We start from the raw sequence: 23,752 nt of genomic DNA, 5'->3' as shown, positions 1-23,752 counted from the left end.
CATTTATACTCTTCTGTACGTAAGCATCTGCTTGCCAAGAGAATGTGATAACATGAGAGAGAAAACATAGCACAAAGTCCATATTGAAGAGGGGTTCCCTATAGATGGTGAGCTCTTCCAGACACTACATTTGTAGATGACATTATGTTGGTTACATCAAACCCCCAAATATTGTAGAGCTTCCTGCATCTGTAATCAGTCAAAGTTTAACCTGTCCATTGCCATGATGGAACAAATAGGAAAAAAAAACTATTGTCCCGATTTCAACAAGTATTTGCATGGAAAAACCTATAGAGTTTGTCCAATGATATATGTGAAATAAGACCGGACAGATGGACAATGAGCTTGACTAAGAGTTAAAAAGGAAGATGAGAGTAGGTCAAGTGTCTTGGGGAAATTTCAAAGCATCTTTACTAATCCCAAGTATCCCATAATGGCAAAGGCATTTTAAAATATAAATGTTTTGTCAGTGTTGCCTATATGTCAGAGATATGGAACACCACTGCTTCTGCAGAACTAAAGAAAAGCATCACCAAGAGGGTAGTGGAAAGGGATACAGTGGGTGTGAATAAACTGCAATGTAGAGCCAAAGGAGAATTCTAAAGAACAGAACTAAAAGACAGCATTGAGAAATTGTATTAAGAAATTGTATGACAGAGAGGAGATGGACAGATGAGAAGATAAGAGTGAAGGATGAACCTTCTAGCATACTGAATAGGCCCTCTGTGGCAAAATTTGGGGAGGACATAAATGAAAGTAGAATAGGACAATCAGAAATAGATGGTTTGAATGCACTACTGAAGCTAACTCTTAAACATCAGTGAGATCACAGATCCATCAGAGGAATCTGAGTATTATAAAAGATTAATAAGATCATTTATTGAGCCACAATCGGCTTCTTTACAATTTCCCTATGTTGTGCCTAGTTTCTAGAGCTAACTCTAATACTTATTCTGGAAAACACATCTTCAAATATTTGAAAACAGCTATTTTTAAATCTTCAACATCCATTCCTTATTTTTAGATTAGATGACCTGAGGTCTGTCATTCTACTTACCGTCCTCTAGTTTAACAGCTTCCTTGAATTGTGTTCCACAGGAATGAACATAGTAATGACAAGTGACAGATTAGAGATCTTTACAGTTTTAGAAACTACACTTCTATTAATGCAACCTACACACATTTGATTTTTTGGTGGGTATTATACACTGGTGAGTCATTATGAGTTTGCAAAGAATTATCTAAATTTAAATAAATCTAAATCTTTTTTTTACATGAACTAAGTAAGCAAGCCAATTCTGTATTTGTGCAACTGATTTTCTGAACCTCTGAAAAGATATTTACATTTAGCCCCATTCAACATCATCAGAAAGCTATTATCCTAGCCTATTAAGGTCTTTTTAAATGTAGATTATGTCATGTAATGAATATAATATAATACAAATTTGTTAAAAATTTGATTATGTATCTTTTTATCCATCTCTTTCTCCCTGTCTTGGTGTGTGTGTGTCCCTGCCCTCATTTTCCTCATTTACTGGCTATTCTCCAATCAACTATAAATATAAGCTGATTTTATAGTTTATAAACTTCAATTGACCCTGCCACCCCTCCAAATCCTGTCCTATGCATCTTTTTCCTTTTACAACCAAATTCTTAGAACAGTCATCTGTGCTCACTTTCTTACTTTTCATGATTCTATTAAACTGTATTCTTCAAAGTTACACATGAGCTATTTCCTAAATCTCTGGTACTCTTGGTACTCTTGGTACCTTCTCATTTGACCTCTACAACTTTCAATAATGTTAACTTCAACATTACTCTAGGATACATGCCAAACCTCCAGAGTAGTATAGTGTTACCGAGTACTGAACTTGGAGTCTGGAAGACTTATCTTCAAGTCCTGTCTCATAATCTGTAATACTAATTCTGCATCTATGACAAACAGGTTTCTGGACATATGCACCTGGATGTCTTATCTGTTATTTCAAGCTTAAAATAGAAATTATCTTCCCTTCCCCCCCAACTACTTCTCCTCCACATTTCCCCATTTATATTGAGGGTATCATTATCTTCCCTAGATCTCAAGCCTGGGGTCATCTTAGTATTTTTCCTCTCCTTTATTCTTATATAGTCAATCAGTTGCCAGCTTTGATTATATTCAATTACATTCCTACAGTACATCTTATATCCTTCTCTTCTTTTATTGTTCAGTCATTTTCCCCAGGGTTAGGTTCTTATCGCCTCTTTTCTGGATTAGCTGATTTTCCTGTTTCTATTCTTTTCTGTCACTAATTCATATTCCACACATCCAAGAAATAATCTTCTTATGTGCAGGTCTAATCATCTCACTCTCCTCTGGTTAAAAATTTGGTTTCCAAACAATTTTTTTCAAAGTATATTAATATTTTTCATACACATACTCTCTATTCAATCAAAGTGGTCTACTGGTTTCCTGAATCAGTCCATCTCTCATGTTTTGCAAAGAATATCAACTCCTCTCCCTATCCCCTCAATTCCTTAAGCCCAAATTCAGCTAGTTGGCATAGCAGAATGCTAAGTTTAAAGTCAGGACGATTCATTTTCCTGAGTTCAAATTGAGTCTCAGATACTTACTAGCTAGGTGACCCTGGGCAAGTCACTTAATCCTATTTGCCTTAGTTTCCTCATATGTAAAATGAGCTGGAGAATGAAATGGTAAACCATTCCAATATTTCTACCAAGAAAACACCAAATGGGTCACAAAGAATCAGACACTACTGAAAAAATGACAGCACAACAATACTTCTTTATCTCAACTCCTCATAGTATTCATGTTTCTTCAAGTACCCACCCAGGTTCCACCTCCTGCACTAAACCTTCTTTGATGTCATCAGTTGAGAGTTTTTTCTCTCCTGAAATTATTTTCCTTTTACTTATCTGTCTATAAGTTGGATTCCCACCTCCCCAAAAGAATGTAAGGCTCTTGAGCACATTTATTTTATTTTAAATCTATTTTATATCTATCTTTGTAAGATGCTTTGCTAAATGCTAAGTTTACATATAAGTTACATGATAACTGTTTAATAAGTATTTGTTTAATTGACTGGATTAAGTTCTAGAATGTAATGGGCTGAGGCTGGAGTTGATGCACTGAGGTCCCAAGCATGTGAGGCTAAATAGTAATTAGACTAGACTCTATGAATATACATGCTTGGATAAAGAATGGCCCCCACCCACTCTCTGTGCAAGTCCTGATGTGTTGTATAGGAAATGACGATTTTGGTGGGTGAAGGCAGAGAGACAGGAAGAGAGGCTGAGAGATTGGGCCTGGGTTCTATGCTCCTAGCTACTGGTCGTGTGGCTTCTGGTCTAGCTAGCTTCTTGACTCAGCTGCACACATTGCTATTGCCCATTCTCTTCCACCTCTGATCTTTCTTCACTGGGAATAAAGATTGACGATTTTCCCCTAACCTGAATTCCTGACTCAGGCTGATTTTAAAATACGCGGTCATCACACTAGAACTTTCATTTGTCTATTTCTGATTAAGTAGGATCTAATTCATCAGGCATTTCAATTATTATCAGGTACTTCACTTTTTTGTATAACCTGCTTAAGTGCCTTTTCTCTTGATACCCTGCCTCTAACAAAAGCGTCACACTGTGGTCTACTGAACAGGTCTTCATTTTTCATATGATCCTGGAAGAGGGATGTTGTATGTTGTTCTTCTTATGACTTAATGACTGACTTCAAGCCTTTGCTTTTTAAGTTTTGGTGTGGATCAATATTATAGCACACACATGTATAACCTATATCAGACTGCTTACTGTCTCAGGGAAGGGAGAGGAAAAGAAAGGAGGAAGAAAGAAACAGAATTTAAAAGTCAAAACTTTTTCAAAAATATTAAAAATTATTTTAACACATAACTGAAGAAAATAAAATGTTATTTTAAAAATGCATTGGTCTTCTCAGTATATTAGGCTAGCCTCTGCATACCAAGATGAGACCTTAAAAGAAGAGAAAGCAGAGCCATCAGGAACAGATGGCTGTTGACACTACAGAAGTATCTCACACATGAGCCTAAAGCACATCCTATTTCATGAGGAATAAAATATCTTGGAAAAAAGAAAAAAAACATTATAGTGCATATCTCTCTCTCTGGAGCTCGGTGAAGTTAAACATCATATCCTGATCTTTATGAGCACCTCTTCATTGATCACAGTTGTATGAATGTAACTGAAAATGATTTTAAAAGCTTTGCATCTTTTGATGTATTCTCTTCAAATACTGCTAAGTTAGAGACTTAGTTCAACTCTTTGCTGGACTCTGAGATGAGAAATGCCCTCCTCCTCTTGTGTGTATTAAGTTTGGGCAATAGATAATAGCTCAGTGGAGTTAGACCTAAGAAGGGTCTACACATGAAGGGAGCTACATGAAGTAAGTCTGGAAAGGTGCATTTTGGAAGGCTTTAAATACCAAGCTGAAAATTTTCTCTTTTGTTGTGGAGGTAAGAGGGAATCATTAAATGTTTTTCAGGAAAAGATTGATAAGGTGTGAGACCAGTATTTTAGGAATGTTGTTTAGCAATTATAAGGAAGACATATTTGAAAGGGAAGACTCTGAAAGTTGAGGGACTGATTTGGAAGCTATTAAAATTATAAGATGGGGAGGGAATAAGCATTTATATAAGTGCACACTCTGTGCCAGGGACTATGCTAAGCTCTATTTATAAATATTTCATTTGAGCATCCAGGCAAGACAAGATGAAGTCCTGAACTAGAGCAGTAACTGAGTATTGATGTGTAAGATTTTCCCATTTATCCAGGATAAAATACAAATATCTCTTTTAAATCTTTATTTTTAACTTTAAAACCCTTCACAACCTAGTCCTACTTATCTTTCTAATCATATTGAAAATAACTCTCCTTCCTACATTACATTTCAGCAGAAGTGACTTTTTCTCTGTTCCTCACATATAATATTCCTTCTCTCATCTCCATGCCTTGGCACTGCTTGTTCCCCAAACCTAGGATACACTTTTTTTTATCTTTACCTCACTGAATCTCTCTCCCTTCAATATGCTACTCAAAAACCATTTTTTAGTGGTTTAATTTGTATTCAGACACAATCTGTTTCTTCTTTGGGTATGAATAGGATTATTTCATCCTTAGTCCTTCAGAGTAGTTGTGATCACTGTACTGCTGAGAATAGCAAAGTCATTTATAGTTGATAATGCCAGAATATTGCTATTATTTAGTTTATATTTCACTTTGCTTGAGTTCAGGGAAGACTTTCCTGGTTTTTTTTTTCTTTCTGAAAACATGCTTCTCATCATCAAAAACCACTTTCTACATGAAGTTTTTCCTGATGCCCAATGACTACTGCACTCTCTCCCAAATTATTTTGTATTTAATGACATTGTATTTACCTGTTTTTATTCTCTAGATATTTATTCTGTAAATATAAGTATATTAGTTGTCTTCCACACTAAAATGTAATCTTCTTGGAAGTAGAAGCTGTTTCATTTCCTGTGTTTTTATCCAAGAATTTAGCACAGTGCCAGTTACATAGTAGGCATTTAATAAATGCTTGTTGATTGATTGTGTAAGTAGAATCAACAAATTAGGCAACTAGTTGGGATTCATTCATTCACTTAATTCTAAATCTATTATAAGTTTCTCTACATCCAGTCTCTCTTTTCTCACATCAACCTTCCATATTATTGCCAGAGTGATAGCTCTAAAACAAGTCTGAACAAGTAATTTCCTTTTGCCAAGAAAATCCAATGCCTTCCTCTTGCTTGTAGGTTTTTAAACACTTTCACTTTGCTTGCTTTTTTTTTTTCTTTCTTGTTTTTTTTCCTTTGGTCTGATTTTGTGTGTGTGTGTGCAATATGATAAATATGGAAATATATTCGAAGTATTATATATGTTTAACTTATATTGAATTACTTGCTGTCTAGGGGAGGGGGAGTGAAGGGAAGGGAGGGAGAAAAATTTGAAACATAAAAGATAACTATTGAAAACTATCTTTGCATGTATTTTGAAAAATAAAAAGCTATTAGTAAAAATGTTTAAAAGACTTTCACAAATGACTCCAGACTACTTTTACTAGTTTTTTTACACATTTATCTTCTTTTCATAATCTACCTTCCATCTGGGCTGCTGTCTCTACTGGCTAGAATGGGATTGTTTCTCACCTCAGTCTCAAGATTTTCTTCAAGGCTTAGCTCAGTTTATACCTTCCTGTGAAAAACCTATGCTGACTCCCCCTTTCCCAATGTCTAATTTCTTCTCTCAGAACTTATTTTATATCTCTATTTTATGAGAGACAATGTAGTGTCACTGATACGAGGCCACTCTTCAGGCCAGGAAGACCTAGGTGTAAATACTGTCTTGGTACTTTGATCTTAGGCAAGTCACAATCTTTAAAGTTCTAGGCAACTTTCTATAACAGAGACAGTTATAGAGAAGGTGCCAAACTTCATTGCTGGAGGGTATTTCCTTACCTGGGATGTCTTTGTACCAATGAAATCACAGATATAATTTCTATCCCCTTCTCCCCACCTTATACATTCTATAAACAATAAAACTATCAAGCTATTAAAGCTTAAAAATGTGCTAAGATTTTTTGGATACCTTGTATATTATATTTAATCTTCTGTATATATAGTATTTCCAACAAAATATAAGTTTCTTAAGGGAAACATCTGTTTGGTTTTTTGGTCTTTATATCCCTAACATCTGGAAGAGTGCTTGCAATATAGTGGGTCCTTAACATAAATACTTGTTGAATGAAGTACAAATAAATTATCAGTAGATTACTCATATTTATGTATGTAAAATACTCATATTTATGTATATTAAATTATTAATATATATAGTCTGAATTTCATGACACTTATTGCTTTGCTGAGATTATAAACCTGTTATGTGAAAAAACAAACACTGAAGGAAAACATTTTTGAATACATATGAGTTAGGGTTCTAATGTAATAATATAGAGAGTGAGAGTTCATCTGACTAGAGCACAAGTCTGTTCAAAGTTCTAAAAGAAGATATTACATCCTAAGATAGTAATTGCTCATTTTTAAAGGGAGGAGCATATGAATCTCAAAACTGCTCTCTGATTATGGGGCAAGTAGAAATTATCTGATTATACACCAAAATGAGAATTTATATAATTTTAAGCCTTGTTAAAATAAAAGGACATATATCTACTTTCATAAAATAGAACCAATATTGTCCAATACCGATACTAATTTATGAGTTCTATTATTTCTAAAGTAAAATTCCATTATTTAGCTGTTACTTTTTAAAAGTAACTTTTCAATTATTTTCTTTTTTTCCTTTTCAATTATTTTCAGCTCCTTAAAGGTCCAACCACTAGCTTTATTTTCTAAAAATATAAAAAATTACTGTTTTACAAAAAATATAATTTTCCATTGATACTTTATCTTTTTATGTTTATTCAGGTTAGGGGACCTTAAAAAAACCAACAAACCCTGTACATGATCATATGTAAAACAACACTGTCAAGTTCAATTCATCTGAGTCTAATAAAAATACTGGTCTAAGTAGAATAAAGAAGATATTTCAATTAGCATAATGCCTTCAGTACTTAGCATAGTGCTTGGCACATAGTAGGTGCTTCATAAATGTTTGATGACTTACTGACATCCATAACAATTCTACAATCACTTCAAACAACAAGAACTGTAACAAAAACCCCTTTCAACATTTTTTTCAATCTTCTAGTCTATATAGGAAACATTCCATATAATATTTATCCAAAGCAATCTAAAGGCTGCTATAACCACTACCTAAGGCAGAACTGATAAATAGTTTTGTCTTCCAAAAACCCTTATCAGCTATAGAAATAGAATAGGATTTTAGCTGTGCGTGAATGGGTATTTGCCTGAAATAAAATCTGCAACTATTCTTTGCTGTCCTTGAATTGATGATTACTTCTTGCAACTTCCTGCTGGGTAGATAGTTTACCTGTGAGTGGCAGAGGAAAATAGTATTTTATATTTCTGGCATCTCACTGGAGTAGTATTCTTAGTCATTTTTAGTAATGGGAGAGATATTGAAAGTTGCCTTGGTCTATTTTCCTTATTGCTCTTCTTAACTCATTTCAGAACTAAAAAAAATTCTAAGCAAACAAAAATATGACCTGCTTTTAAAAATTCCAGAGAAGAACATGCTGCCTTCCTTGTTAACAAGGTTAAACAATCCTTACACCGTCCTTCGGTGTAATCTAAAGTACTGAGGAGTGAAAGGCTTTCCTGGTACAGGTCAGAGAGACTTCTGAGCACCTCATTATCACACTGCCACTGCCACCAAGCCTGACTACATCTCCTGAGGCATTTAGACACAGTGATATCCAGACTACTCCAAGGGAAAATGACATTTTAAAACCTTATTGCAGTGTCTCAGTGATTGTCTATTTGGTTATCTTTCTATCCAAACAACTCCTCAAGAGCTTTGAGCAGGAAGCACATGTGGGGCTTGTTTGAATACCAAGTTTGCGCGCATGTGTGTGCGCGCGTGCATACACATACACACAGAGTTAGAACAATAGTCCCTGCTCAGACTTACTACTACCCCTCTGACTAAACTATATATCTCTAATAAAACATTAAATGTGAGCGCTATAAACAAATAAACAAAAATCAGTGCTCAAATGATCTTATGGAATTCCTTTGTCCACCTTTGGTGGTCATATATTTTTTTGCTTAATGTCTACTCTGATATTAATAAACAATGAGTCAGCTAAGTAGCTGGACTCAGAATTGGACAAGAGAAGAGAGAGTGAATTAAAATGTTCTGGGAAATTACTAGGTAATGATTTTACTTGTTTTCACACTGAAACAAAGGTTTCACTATAACATTGATAATTATTATATATGGCTTCAAGCCACAGGACACCCCTGCTTCCAAAAGAATTCAAGTTGTGTGTCACCCAAAGGACAATGGAGAGGTGCTTGGTAAATCTATTGCCAAGAAAATATTTCACACAAGTGGTGGGTTTAAGTAGTGTAAAGGTTATCATCAGACAAGATGACTAGAAAAGATGAATCTGATATGTAGTGGGGGACATCTCACTGATAGAGTTCACTAATATTCACACAAGAAAAGAGGATCAAAAGAAAGACTCTAACATCTGTGGAAGACCCAAAACTAAAATTGATTTATACAGGAAAAGAAGGTATAAAGGTCTGCAAATTGCACTTCTGGAGGAAGAATGTGGAGCAAAAGAACAGGTTAATTTCTATAATTTGTATTTTCAGCACCTAGGACAGTACTTGGCACAAAACAAGTGTTTAATAAAAGCTTCTTGATTGGACTTTAGAGATGACCTAGTTCAATTATGAATTTTACAAATTTCCATGCTGGCAACAGATATACCTACATCTCTTCCATCCTTCAGAACAGAACAAAACAGAACAAAAACCTTAACCAGACCATAGTATCTCCTAACATTGTCTTTATCACTTTCTTTTTCAGCCAAACTCCTACAAATAGCCATATGGCTACATTCATGATTCAGCTCTTCCCCTTGAGCTCTCTTCTTCTATACTTTCTGCAATCTAGCTTTCAACAATATTTCTTTATTGAAATATCCCTTTCTGTAGAGAATCAGAACTCTGGAGAAGTATACTTGAAACAAGGTGTTAACTCAAAAGAATTGATGAGACAATGGTTATCTAGTTTACATATATACTTAGTACTTAGTCTGGTAATGTAATGGTTCTCTGAGTTTACACATAATCAGTATGCTGCAATGATATAATTACAATAAGGTATATAAGAGCCAACAAGGACTGAAAGAGAGACATTCCATCTCCCACCATCCTGGTGGCTTTCTTTCCTCCTGCATTCCTCCACTGAGACCAAGGCCCATATAAAAGTCCTCCAGAAAGCTAGCCCAGCCCCAGGTGAAGAAGACAGACTGTGAAGGAGATAATAAAGACTTTGGACTTTATTTCTGACTATTCTTGTAGTGATTATTCTGCTGAAAACAAGGCCCATTCGGAGGACCTCCAGAAAGATAACTAGAACCTTACAACTTTCCAAACTTACCATTGACTTTCTATGTGTTAGATCTGATGATCTTTTCTCTATCTTTCTTTTTAATCTCTTTACATCATTTGACACTGTAAATCACCCTCTCCTTCTAAAGACTTTCCCCTTTTTTCCTGTTCCTCAACTTTGGGTGGATCATCATTATTAATATGCCCACAACTGTGAAAGAAGACTCCAATTTTATTCTCTTTCTATTCTCTCTAATTGACTTCAATTATTATTTCTATGAGGATGACTCCCAAATCAGTATTGTAAATCAGTATTTACTCCAGTAAATCAATATCAGTCTCTCTCCTGAGGTCCATTCCAGAATTACCCAACTTGACTACTGGATTCTGAAAAATTAAATGTGCTACAGTCATTCCAAACTCAAAATATGCCAAACTGACTAACTTTTCCCTCCTGAAATATCACCTTTTGAACTTCTTTATTTTAGTCAAAATCCCAGGTTCAAATCTTTGGCATCATATTCCAGTCCTTACCTCTTCACTCACCCTACATACATCATCAAATCTTGTCATTTTGTCTTCCTTATCTCTTGAATCCATTGCCTTCTCTCCATTCACACAGTCACCACCCTAGTTCAGGTCCTTACAGCTGTAATCACAATGGTCTTCTAATTGGTCTCCCTGTTTCAGATCTCTCCTTTCTTTAATACATGCATCTCATAGCTGGCAAACTGATGTTCCCAAAGCATAAATTTGATCAAATCATTCTTTAGTAAAAGGCAATGTCTAGTACTCTTTTTCTGAAACTAAGGCTAGATTGTGAAGGGTCTTGAATACTAGCACGAAAAATTTATATTTATTCAGTAAATGAGAAATTCACCAGGGGGTTTTGACTGCATGAATGATATCATCACAATGATCTACACAACCAGACATATAAATTATGGTTTAGAAAAGGGAGAGACCTGAAGCAGGATGAATGATAGGAGGCTATTATTATATTCTGTGTAAGAAGCAATGAGTTATGAATGACAGTGAACAAAATGGCAGAATCAAAGGACTGCTGACAGCTGATTAGATGTGGTTGGCAGAAAGAGTCAAAGTTGACTTTGAGAAATCCATGTGGGGTATAAAAAGATAATGGTATCATCATCCAAAGTAGAAAAGTTAGAGATAAAGTCATGTTTCTGATGGACAATAAATTTTGGTCATGTTGAGTTTCTAATGCCAGAGGAATGATGATATGAAAATGTAGTGAAAACATGGGAATTTGGGGAGATTTAGAGAAAAAGCTTTGGTAGTCACCTGCAGAGTTAGTAACTGGAGTTATCAGAACTGGTAAATCTGCCAAAAGAATGAAAAAATAAGAGAGCCAAAGAAAAAGATTTGGAGGACAACCATGTTTAAGGGCTGGAGGGAGGGTGAAGTGAGAGGTAGAATGAGCAGTCAGAGGTCAGACAAGAGCATACACTATCAAAGAAGAGTGTATTGCAAAAGAAATATGATCAATAGAAAATGCTACAGTTCTTTCCTATTCTACATTTGTAGTTTATTTTTTTCCTAGACATATTACCTCATATTTGTTCTTATGATTTATTTTAATTTCTGAATATGTCTCCAAGTTATGAAGGTCATTTTAAATTCAGTCCTATCTCCCTAGATACCACTCACTACTGATTCCATTATCCTTTGGTAGCGTGTCAAAGTTGGTGAAAATATAATCTCTACCTGTAATATCAAAGGAGATTTCTATCCCAATATCAGAACTTACTAACAAATATCAAACCCAATACATCTGTAACAAAATATTGCACTTGGTAGTTATATGCAAATATTGTTTTTAATCTGCTTTCAAATTGTTATCTCATTCTATATTCACAATCCCTATTTAATAATTGAGAAAACCATAGTACAGATAGAATAAATAATTATCCTGATTCATGCAAATAATTAGTAGTAAAGTGAAGACTTTCTGTCATGTTACATTGCTGTTTAGTTTACTCACTAGGTAAATGATGAAAATATTAAATAGCAGAATTCACATGACTAATTTAACATTTCCATTCCAAGTCGGGTACTAATCCAACTTTCCATCCAATTTTACATCCTAAAGAACTCAGTCCAGAACAGAGATTATCAGCCTTTTAGAGGCAGTATGCCAAATCTTCCATTTTTCACTATCCTGAGAGAAGTCACACTTCAAATCATTATCAGCTAACATCCAAATTATGATTTATCACATTATCAAGAATTAGTTGATAATCAGCTGAGCCCAAGGGCAGGAGGGAAGGAGGATAGAGGCAAGGATACAGAAAAAACAATATGGAACTAGGGAAAAAATGAAGGCCAAAATGGAGAAACTGGCTATACAATGGCAGGTTTTATAATGCCAGAGAGAAAACTCATCCACTTCTAATTTTCTAGGTTTGACTTTGGATATGCTACTCAAAAATTATTTCAACTACAACCTTTACTCATACATAGGAATATGGGTAGGATATAGATTTCAAAGTTGACTTGATGGTATGAAAACTTGTGAAAAAAAAAAAAGTGAAAACCAAAGAGAAAATAAATTGTCAAATTTCCTGTCCTGATTTTGGATTCAAGAAAATTATAAACACTACCTTTGGAGTTTGAGAATCTGACTTGCAAGCAGATTTTGCCTCTTTTATGTTCTACTTTTATAACCTTATAATCTCTGTGGGCTTTAGTTTCTTCCTCTATAAAATAACAGAAGTACTAGATGGTCTCTAAGATTTCTTTCACTTCTAAATCTATGATCCTGTGGTCACAATCACCTTAAACATCTAAGCTCAGGTCTAAACTATACTTTTCCAATTTATTATCTGGGCCACTTTACTTATTTGGTCAAAAACTCAGTACTGCTGTGGTCAGGGTCACACACTTGTCCTCGACTAGAAGCAGTTCCATGGCTACATATTATGCTCAACATTTCAAATCATGGAAATAAGAAGAAAGAGTATAGATGGATGAACAAAAATTCTTCACCCCTATTAGAAAAACAATTAAAAGGAAATGCTTCCACTGAAGGTCAGTAGTGTCATTTTCATGTGCTGAACAGCACATTTTGCATGTCCTCTGAGAAAGGCTTAAATGCTAAAGTCAAGCCAGATTACATCTATCATTATGCTTTGATCTCACAGACCTTCTGCTCTGCCATAGTATATTATATTAGATGGATAGGGCTTATTTTTCATTCTGTCTTGCTACTTTTATTCAACACTCACTTGTCTTCAAGGTGATTTACAGATTTACATTATGATTTCTTTTTCTGGAATTTTTCTTGATACAAGAATCAAATATATAGGACCATTTTTAAGACTCCTTTATTAGACCTTTTTTTTTTAATGGCATTATCCTAGATTCACTTTACAGTCTCTTGACATTTCCCTATTCATGATTTTGTTCTCAAAATGGGTAGTCCTTCAAAAACTCTTGCCTATTTTTTTAGTATGTTGTAATCAGTACAGTGAATTTTGGATGGGTAAGTAATTTAATTTTTGGAAGGGCTGTGTTACTTTGGGCAAGCTACTTAACCTTTTAGTGTTCTGGGCATCTCTCTAATTAATCTAAGTATAAATTACAAAGCACATCCTGATTAGTATTGACAGAGGAACTTTTTCATACCAATAGAATCATAGGTTTTATTCAAATATTTTAATTAATACTTATTAAATTCTTACTATATGCTGACATCCAATGATACTAAAATATCTGCCTTTAAGGAGTTTACAACTCTCTAAAACATGGATATCTTTCATTGTCAACAAGTTGATTTGTTTATGCAAAGATAAAAATGAAATAATATGCATTCAGTGCAAAAAACAGTAATAAAAAGTTTTCTTTTTCCTTCAAAACTTGTTATTATCTGCATAAAAACTCCCTTGACCATGCAAACCAATGATTTAAAAAAAATAATTTACTGCTTTAGAAGTTAGGCTGGGTTTGCTTAAAGGTTAAGACGTGAGGTGCCCATGGTCATTCATTTGATAGGTATAAGAGGCAGGATTTTAAACCAGGTAAAGGATTCCTTTCTCTAGTATTAGTTCTCTGTCCACTTAATTACACTAACTCTCAAGAAAGCACCATGCAACTCTAAAACCATTGTTTAATATTAGAATACATTTAGAAAATGTATATTACAGTCATCTACTAAGTCTTTCCTCTCCATTTGGTTTTCTAGTTTCACAGTCTGAGCATCTAATTCCTTTTTCTAATTTCTTCCAAGGAAAGAATAATAGAAATATTAGTTGCCTGTGCCTTTTTGATTTTATCTATTATTTCTTATTTTTTACCATAAAATAAAAGCATAATATTTTCTTTTACCTTCTTGTTCCTGCTAAGAAAACTCAATTTCAATGGTGGAAAAAGACACCAAAAGATTAATTGCTCTGAGCTAACAGACATTAAAAGGGTCACAACAGCTCCTCCACAAAAAAACAATGCTAATTGCTCTGAGCTAACAGACATTAAAAGGGTCACAACTCTCCACTGAAAAAGAGTGAGGAGAAAAAACTTGCTTCTCTTTCATCCAGCACTATTTCAGCATATTATGAATAAGCTTGAAATGATGGACTTTTCGTAACCTTAGGATACCTTTCTATATATAATTCCATAAAGAAAAGAAATGTCTTTCTGGAAACATGCAAGAAATTCCAAAGATCTATATTTACATGCATCCACTGCACATTTACATACAATCCCAATATTAAAGCAGAGAAAATAAAATCCAGTATAATGCTGTTTGTATATGTGCCCCATAATACCAAGAAAACACATGTCTGAGAAGTAAAAGAGATGGAATTCAGTCATATTGTGAAAAGAAAAGAGGGTGAGTGTATGGTAGAGCTGGAGGAGTGTAAGCAGAAGGGGTGGGATTTGCCAGGAGCAGCTATTTGCAAAAATGCCTTTTTCTTTTCCATTCATTCTCTTCCTAGTTTTGGTGTCTGGCACAGTCCCTTACAATTACTCACCAGCTTTCCATTCTAAAGCTTTAGAAGGTACCTAGACTGGTTTTTCCTTCACACATAAAATAGAAAATAACACTACATTCAATGTATGATTTAAATTTTAGAAGCTGTTGCCCCTTTTCTTCATGATAAGGGCCTCAAGGGTTTCAGGCTAAGAAAAGTCCTTATCTTTTTGTACCAAGCTTAAAAAATCGAACAGAATAGATAAATTGGAAGTAATGAATTGTTATTTCAAAGACAGTTGTCGTTTTTCACAATGTTCCTGATTCCTTTCTCCTTGTTCTCCTAAGAGTCTTTGATACTAACAGCAGTAACAAAGGATTGGATGTCAATCCTATTTTTCATCTCTGGACATTCCAGATACCCGAAAAAAGGGGATAACGGGGAGCCAGCAAGTTCCTCAGTTCGCTCCATGCATAACACGAGGTTTTTTATCTTTTATCACCAATCTCTCCATCCCATTAAAAGTTATTACTAGGGCCCTCTTTGGCTGCCTCCTCTCCAAGCCCTCTCTAAACTCAGGAAATTAAAGGCTGAAGGACAAGGGAGAGGCTTCTTTCTTTCATGTTTTCAAAATCCAGAGATGAAGAGGGGAAAGAGGAGGTAGTGCCACGGGGAGAGCAGAAATGGCAGGTGGGCGAAGAGAAGTGACAGAAATGGGTGATGAGGAGGTAGGAGAAGGAAAGGTAGGAGAATGGGGGAAAGATGTGGGCGCTAGAAGTGGAGAATGAAAGGAAAAGGAAAGATAGCAAGAAGAGAACGGGGGGAAAGGAGACAGGAGGGAGGGGGAGACCACATAGAGAGGGGGGGAATCTGGTCCATCCTCGGCACTGTGAGAGAAGGGAAGTGCTCACCATTGAATGCTCCTGTGTCCCCGGATTCCTCCTCTTCGTCCTCCTCCTCCCCGTTCTCGGGCTCGGTTTGCACTGGCTCTTCCGCAAAGTTGACCCCCCGGCTGGGGGTGCCGCCCCCAGTGGCTCCAGCTAGGTCCCCAGCGCCAGGGCCTCCCTTATGCCGGTTCTCCTGCTGAAGGCGGGTGAAGTGCTGCAGGGCGAACTCCAGCAGGTCCCCGGGCTGGTGCCTCAGCACCTCCACCGTGAAGCTCTGCAGCAGCTCCGTGAGCCCCGCCGGGATCTCGATGCTGCTCATTGCGCCGGCCGCCTTGGCCCCCGCCGCTGGGGGCAGCGGGACTCCACGGGCACCGCGTCCTTCCCCGGGGCGACTACGGCAGCTGGCAGCCCCGGACTGAGGCCAGGCGCCGGCTGCGCGCCCAGAGCCGAAGCAACAGAGCTAGCCGCAGGCAGGTGAGGGCCGACCCCCGACCACCGACGGCTCGCCTGCCCGCGGTCTGGCTTCTCGAGAAAAGCAGTCAGGGAACTACGGCCCCGGAGGGGCGGCAGCATCTCCAGCTCCTCCCGCGCCCGCCCTGTCTCTCCTCTATCCCTTCGTGAGCCCAGCCCAGCCCAGCCCACGCCCCGCCCGCTCTCGCTGGAGGGAGGGGGCGCAGCGCCCATCCATGTGACCCTGGAAACCATGACAACCATCGCCCAGCAAGGGCGTTGCGCCTCCGCCCCTTCGGGGAACACTCAGCTCCCCAGCCTTGCAGCCGGGAGGAGAGCGTTTGCAGGGCGGTGCTGGGGCGCTCCCGCATCCTCCCTTTCTTACTTTCCTCCAAGTCTTCCTGGGCGGCCTTGACGCCTGTTCCAAACTCAGCACGCCTAAAGTGGTGCCTGTTCTTGCTTTCTCAGTGGTCTTCCTCTACCTCACCTCTCAAAGACTCAAAGGCACGTGTAGTTCTTGGTCTATCTAGTCCCTCACTCACAGACTAATTCCTATTCCAGCCTCCTCCAGGGATCACCTGGGCATTTCTACACTAGCAACTCCTGTAGTTACTTGTAGCATTGCCATAGTTCTTAACCATAAGACTTTACATTTTATCCACATTCATCAGTCTATATGAATGGGCAAATCTGCATAGTTTTCTTGTCAGCATATTACCCCGTTGGGTCTAGAAATAATAATTAGAACTGCTAATATTAAGTTGTGTCTCATATTGTTCTCTTTTATCCAGTGTAATGACTCTTACCTTGACAGCTTTATAACTTTTGTATTCCATTTTCACTTTTTTCTTGCCTTTCCTTATTCTCCCCATTTTCGTGTGTCATCACATTATAATGACTTTAATATTTATTTTAATTTCATGTTTTTCAGCCTCTTTTCATATTTTTTCATACTTTGGTGAATCTATAAAACTGAGGAAAGCAGCTAAATTAATAATAGTACTTATAGACTACTTTAAAATTTGCAAATTCCTTCACAACTGTAATTTCATTTTATCCTCATAACAACTCTAGGCTTTAGATTATTACCATTTTTTCCTGATAAGAAAACTAAGGTACTTAGAGTTTAAGTGCTTGCCAAGGGTCACACAATGACTAAGGTCATATTTGAACACATCTTGACTTCACAACCAGTGTTCCATACTGTGTCACTTTCAACTAAACTCATCATGAATCATTAATTTTGAGATAATTACCAAAGTGAGCTAGCACCCAATTATCCCTCTCTGTGGTTTAGGAGGCAGGATTTAAAAAGTTAACAATGGTGCCTAAGGTGCACCTAGGTGGCAGAGTGGATAGAGTTCTGGGCTTGGAGTCAGGAAGACACCTTCCTGAGTTCAAATTTGTTTTTAGACACTAGCTGTATGACACTGGGAAAGTTACTTAATCTGTTTGCCTAAGTTTCCTCAGCTTTAAAATGAAGTGGAGAAGAAAATAGCAAACCACTCCTATATCTTTGGCCAAGAGAAGATTTAGAACTGAAAAATGACTCAAAAACAACAGAAATGTTTGCGACAAAACAATTTGCATGCTTAATATGAACTTAACCAGTTATATACTCTGACTTGCATGGCATTGTTATCAAATGATAATGATATGAAACTATACAAAAATAACAGTTATATGGTGAAACAAGCACTGGACTTAAGAATTGAAAGGAATCTGGCTTTAGATCCACTAGAATTTAAGCTTTTAGAAGGGATTAATGTACTTATTTCCAGCACCTTGTGTATGGTAGGCACTTAATACATGTTTGTGTAATTAAATTGAAATCCTGACTTGACACTTACTGTATCTATAACCAATGAATAAATCTGTTAGGCTCTAATCCTGAAATGAACACTATACTATTTGCACTGCCAATCTCATTGTGACATTGTGAAGAAACCCCTTTTAAATTTCAAAGCACTACTGTAATAATATTATTGTTATTATTACAGAAATAGGACTGCGAGGTGGATTTTCTCATTTAGCTGTTGCCATTTGAATGGGACTCACACTTTGAGTTCTGTGTCAAAGAAAATTTTATTTAGAGTATAAAATGTTTTTACGACACTTATACTGTAATATTTTATTTTCCTCTCCCTCACCAGCATGTCTTTGTAAATAAGTAGTTGAAGATGGCTGCTTATTCAACCTGTTTCATGTATGTGTCCACCCCCACAAAAAAGGAAATAGTTCCCTTCTGGTGTTCAAAGATTTCTGACTGCTAGAACATCACTGAATGGGATCATGGATTTAGAATTGGCAGAGATCTTAGTCCTACTAGTCTTATCTAGTATGGCCCCCTCATTTTCTTCATAAGGAAACTGAGGCAGAGAACAATTATATGTCATTGCTCAAGATCTCTCAGATAGTGACAAGGGGAGTAGAACTTGTACCCTAAATATAGTAACTCCAACATTTTTTCCCTACACCATTTATGTGTAAATCAATCCAAGTAATAGCCTTACCCTTATTCATGACCTTACCTCATTCTTTATTATACTTTCTATTCTTCTAGATCATCTAGCTATTTCCATTTTGTTTCAACTTCATAATAATGCTATTTTAAAATGCTGTTCAGCATGAAAGAACATTAAGTTCAAAATTAGAATGCATCAGTTTGATTTCAGAGTTTGCCACACATTTGTATTAGCTCAGTTGAGTAACAGCTTCTCTGACCTGTAGATTCTTCATTTGTAAATTGGGGATAATAATAAATCTATGACCCACCTTACAGGATTTTTGTAAGAATGGAATATAATAATGTCTGTAAGATACTAGAAAGCTTTAAAGACTTGGAAGGCTTAAAAACTTTGAAATATTTATCTGTCTGTCTAGTATAATGGAAAGCCCAATAGTTCTAGAAAGATATGTTTCTATTAATTTTATAAGGTGAACACCAAAGGTAAAACTGATTTCTTTAGGATGGGAAACAATGTATTAAATTGTGTCTCCAACACAAGCACACCTTTGTTTTCCAATACTCACCAACTCCTTCAGTAAGTCCTACATGCTCCCATATTCATTTTGAGTAGTACAGAATCACATAAGATGGGATGGATGGATTGTAATCTCCACTCAAGATCTTATTACATTATCTTTCCTCCCAACTCTGCCATGTTTTGAATTTTCCAATTTCATTTGAATGCACCATCATTCTTTTTGATGTCAATCCTCCGTTCCTCACTTTCACTCACTTCACACATGCAATTAGCTCCCAAATCTTGACTTTTCTATCTCTAACATTTCTTACATCCTTCCCTACTCACCCTAGTTCAGGCTCTCATTACCTCTTGACTAAACTATTGCAGTGGCCTCCTAATTTGTTTTCCTGCTTCAAGTCTCTCTGTACTTTGATCCATTCTCCACACAGCTGCCAAAGTGAATTTTCTAAAATGTAGATCTGTTCATTGTCACTCCAATATTCAATAAACTCTCTTGGCTCTAAGATCAAATATTAACTCTATTTGACATTTAAAGCTCATCACAATCTATATGGAACCCATCTTTCCAGGCTCCTTGTATTTATACAATTAATCAACAGTTTCTTACCATGGGCCAGATACTATACTAGGTATCTCAGGATACAAGGACAGAAATGAAAAAGTCTCTGCATTCAAGAAATTTACATTGAATCAAGAGGAATTCTTTGTCTCTCTCAGTCTCTGTCTCTCACTCTCTCTGTCCATGTATGTATGTATGTATGTATGTAAAATAAATAAATGGCAGGGGAGGGTTCCAAAAAACTTCAAGTAGAAGGTGAAAGGAGCTAAGTTTTTAAAGGAAATAGGATTACAAGAAGCCAAAGTGGGAAGGAAATCCATTCTAGACAGGAGAGATAGCTAGTCCAAAAGGTTGGAGATAAGGGGCTAAAATTATGTATAAAAAATGGCAAGAAAGGCAACATATGTACTCAACTGTCTACATCTTGTTTCTCCCAGAGAATGGAAATTCCTTTGTTTTAGCATTGAATTCATAACCTTCTGTAGTTACAGAAACTTCTGATACATAGCAAGCTTGTGATAAATGTTTCTTAATTCACTGAGAAACATTTTTAAAAAATGTAAGTCAGCCAAAAGCATATATTTTATCCAAGTATTCATTAAATAAAATTATTTCCATTTTTGGAAGCAAAACTACATTAACAGAGGAATCAGTTCCTCAGATAAGCAATTTACAACTGCTAAATTCACCATTATTTTTAATTAAATGCAAAACAAAAATGAAAATCCATGAAAAGAAGCATGGCTATGTTTAAGATAGTTCTTGATTCTTAGCATAAAGTGATCATTAAGACAATATTTACATCATTTGAATGCCATAATATTTATATCTCTCTAGCTATTACTTTGTGTACAGTAAATAGCAAGTATTAAAAAACATGAAGATTATTAAATTTGTCACATGAGGTTGCCCTTGCAGATCTAATTATCTGTGATATAATTTTAGAAGTATGAGATTTAAGAAGACTTTAAGAAGAAATTCTAAATAAACCAGTGAACTCTATCTGTATCTGGCTTATATTTCTGACAATGTCAAACTCTTTCTTCTCCCTCCCACCATCCCAGCTCAGGAATAACAGAAAAGCAAAAGAACAATGAAATGTGTAACTTTTTTCTCATAACTCATAACAATACATATTTTAAACTGTGAGAGAAATAACATATTTGAGCAGTTAGACAGCAATTTTAAACAAATTTTTTTTAAAGACCTCATCATAAAAACAATAGTAGCTAGCTTTTATATAGTGCTAATTCTGTATAAGGCATTGTGCTTAATTCTTTACAATTATTATCTTATTTAATACTCACAGCAACCCTAGGAGGCAGCTAATACTATTATCCCCATTTTACAGATAAGAAAAAGAGAGGCAGACAGAAGTTAAGTGACTTATTTGAGAACATGGAGCTAATAAGGGCTTGAGATTGGATTTGAATTTAAATCTTCCTTTTCATGGAAACCAGAAAGGTATAATGGAAAGACCACTAGGATGCTCAAATTCTGTTTTTGGTAATAATTAACTGTGTGACTTTGGATAAGTCATGTAAACTTTCTGTACCTCAGTTTCCTTATAGGTGAAGTAAGGAAATTAAATTATTTGACTTTCTTAAGTTTCTTTTATTGCTAATATTTGTGATTCTAAGGAGCTATGATGAGCTTGGGGAGGAAGAGAATTATTGCTATCACATGAAATTATGATTATGGCTAATGTTATGACTTAATTCTTTATACTTCGTGTACTCTGATGAAAGCAATGTAGAGTTAAACTATAGCTATGATGTACAAAATGGGGGGACAGTTATTGGGGTGTTGGAGAGGATTGTGGTTAAACAAATTAATGATATGTAAGCATTTTTTTAAACAAAGTAATATCAATATTTAAAATTTAAATTAATAGGCTCTTAGTGTTCTAACTTCAAAACATTCTTACCATTTGATATGGGTCTCCTTTAATACTTCAAAGCTTTTATGACCTCAGTGGTGTGGATATTCCCTTGATTTATGTAGATCACAAACCATACATAGGCAGGAACTGCTCCAGGGATTATCTGCTTGAGAGAACAACCAAATCCTTATAGCTATGAGGAAAGTTTGGTTTGAGTCCATAAACTTTGATGTCTTCACACACATTTCTATGTCCTGACACAATTTGCTTAAAGTGATTAAGGTTCCAGCTATGATTTTTATAAGGCACAAGTTATGATTATATCCCCAAAATTTTAGTTTTCCTAAACTGTGCATTTTTATTGTTGTCAGATGTGTTTGATTATTCATGATTCCATTTGGGGTTTTCTTGGCTATGATACTGGAATAGTTTGCCATGTCTTCCAGTTCATTTTAGAGAGGAGGGAACTGAGGCAAACAGACTTAAATGACTTATCCAGTATTGAACAGTTAGTGTCAGAAACTGAATTTGAACTCATGAAGATGAGTCTTCTTGACTTCAAATCCAGTGCTCTATTAATTACACTACCCAGTTGCCTCTTACTATAAAGTACCCAGTTCTAGATCAATGTTCTTATCATCCTTTGAATAAATGATGTACTTTAACTAATTTCCAGTTAGCAGGGAGTGGATGGGGTTTTGAATCTAGGGAGCCAGTATCTAGAAGGATATGTTTTCACCCCATAATAACCACTGGCCTTGGACCTATCTTCATTTTGCTTCCTTAGCCATTCCTGAGATGGAATATCTCTCTGCAATGGTTCTCAAACTTTTGTTTTCAGTATCTTTATCCTATTAAAAATTATTGAGGCTCTCTCCAAAGCGTTTTTATCTGGGTTATATTTATAGACATTTACCCTATTGGAAATAAAAACTATTTTTGAATTTGTAGACCCTCTAAAAGGACTTCAGAGATCCCCAGGATTCTCTAGACCATACTTTGAGAACCACTGCTCTAAGGATTTATCTTCTGCTTTAGCCCCTGTAAGTGTGAAAATTGGACTCTAAGGGAAATAGTCTATCCTCTTTGTCCACACAATTGCATCCTGCCCAAGTTCTTCAAACTTAATTTGTTCCAGGCAAAAGAAGTCAGAACTATTTCTCTGGATCAGAATCTTCTTTGTAAGTACTCATCTGGTAGCAAGTTTTCATTACCTTTTCTTTCAAATGAAGTCAACATGATGTAGAAAAGTTTGTCTTTTCCCCAGTAATCCATCTAGTTAGTACTATTTTCAGAATTCATTAATTTCTAATCTAGTTTATTTTTTAAAATTTTCATTTTGTTCTCTGGAACATTTATTTCTAGAACCTGATAGTACTTCAAACATAGTTTACAAAAACTATACATTCTGAATTATATTTACTCACTTGAGTGAATTGTTATAGAACCTTCCACTTCTTTTATGATTCCTTTCCTATTTGTATAGATTCCTTTTTTAGATTTTTTCCCCCCCAAACCTACTAACTTAGTTATCAAATCAACTTTCTAGGATGTCCATGAATCTAAATTTCCAAGAGAATAATGAATTTACTAATCAACAATCTAAGCAGGAAAAATATTTTACTTCTATTATAACCCTTTAAAAGTTAACTTTTTGTCTTAGAAGAAGAAGAGATGGATATTTTCCATGCTTTAGGGTTATATTATCTCTTGTTTATTTTGCTCCTCCCCCCAAAAAAACCCAAATGACACATGTACTGAAAAACACAGACTAGATTAAATTGTGTTTTATTAACCCTTTAAAAAGAAAAGTCTTTGTATTTTCATTAGAATAGCAGTGATGTACCTTCACTAGTACAAATACCAGCATAACATTAGCTCAATATAAAGAACTTCACAGGTTTTCAAAGTTGAAATGGATCTGAGCAGCCTTCTCATCCAAAGCATACCTGAATTCCATCTTCAACATACCTATAAGATATCACCCTAGCTTTGCTTTAAGACTTCTAGTGAGAAGGATCTCACAAGGCAGCCATT

At 35.8% G+C, this 23,752-nt stretch overlaps 1 protein-coding gene across 1 annotated transcript in view; it reads right to left on the bottom strand.

Moving 5' to 3' along the window:
- The window catches only part of PRKAR2B (protein kinase cAMP-dependent type II regulatory subunit beta), a 129,588-nt gene extending 113,192 nt beyond the window's left edge, over positions 1 to 16,396 (bottom strand). The window contains exon 1 of the mRNA XM_031938756.1: positions 15,859 to 16,396. Coding sequence (XP_031794616.1) covers positions 15,859 to 16,153 — 295 coding nt within the window. The 5' untranslated portion in view covers positions 16,154 to 16,396. The remainder of the gene's footprint in view (positions 1 to 15,858) is intronic.
- Positions 16,397 to 23,752: the final 7,356 nt, after the last annotated feature.

The sequence above is a fragment of the Sarcophilus harrisii genome, chromosome 5, assembly GCF_902635505.1.
Source record: "Sarcophilus harrisii chromosome 5, mSarHar1.11, whole genome shotgun sequence".
Lineage (NCBI taxonomy): Eukaryota > Metazoa > Chordata > Mammalia > Dasyuromorphia > Dasyuridae > Sarcophilus > Sarcophilus harrisii.
The sequence above is the reverse complement of the archived record's forward strand: the minus strand, read 5'-3'. Positions and strand labels throughout refer to the sequence as shown.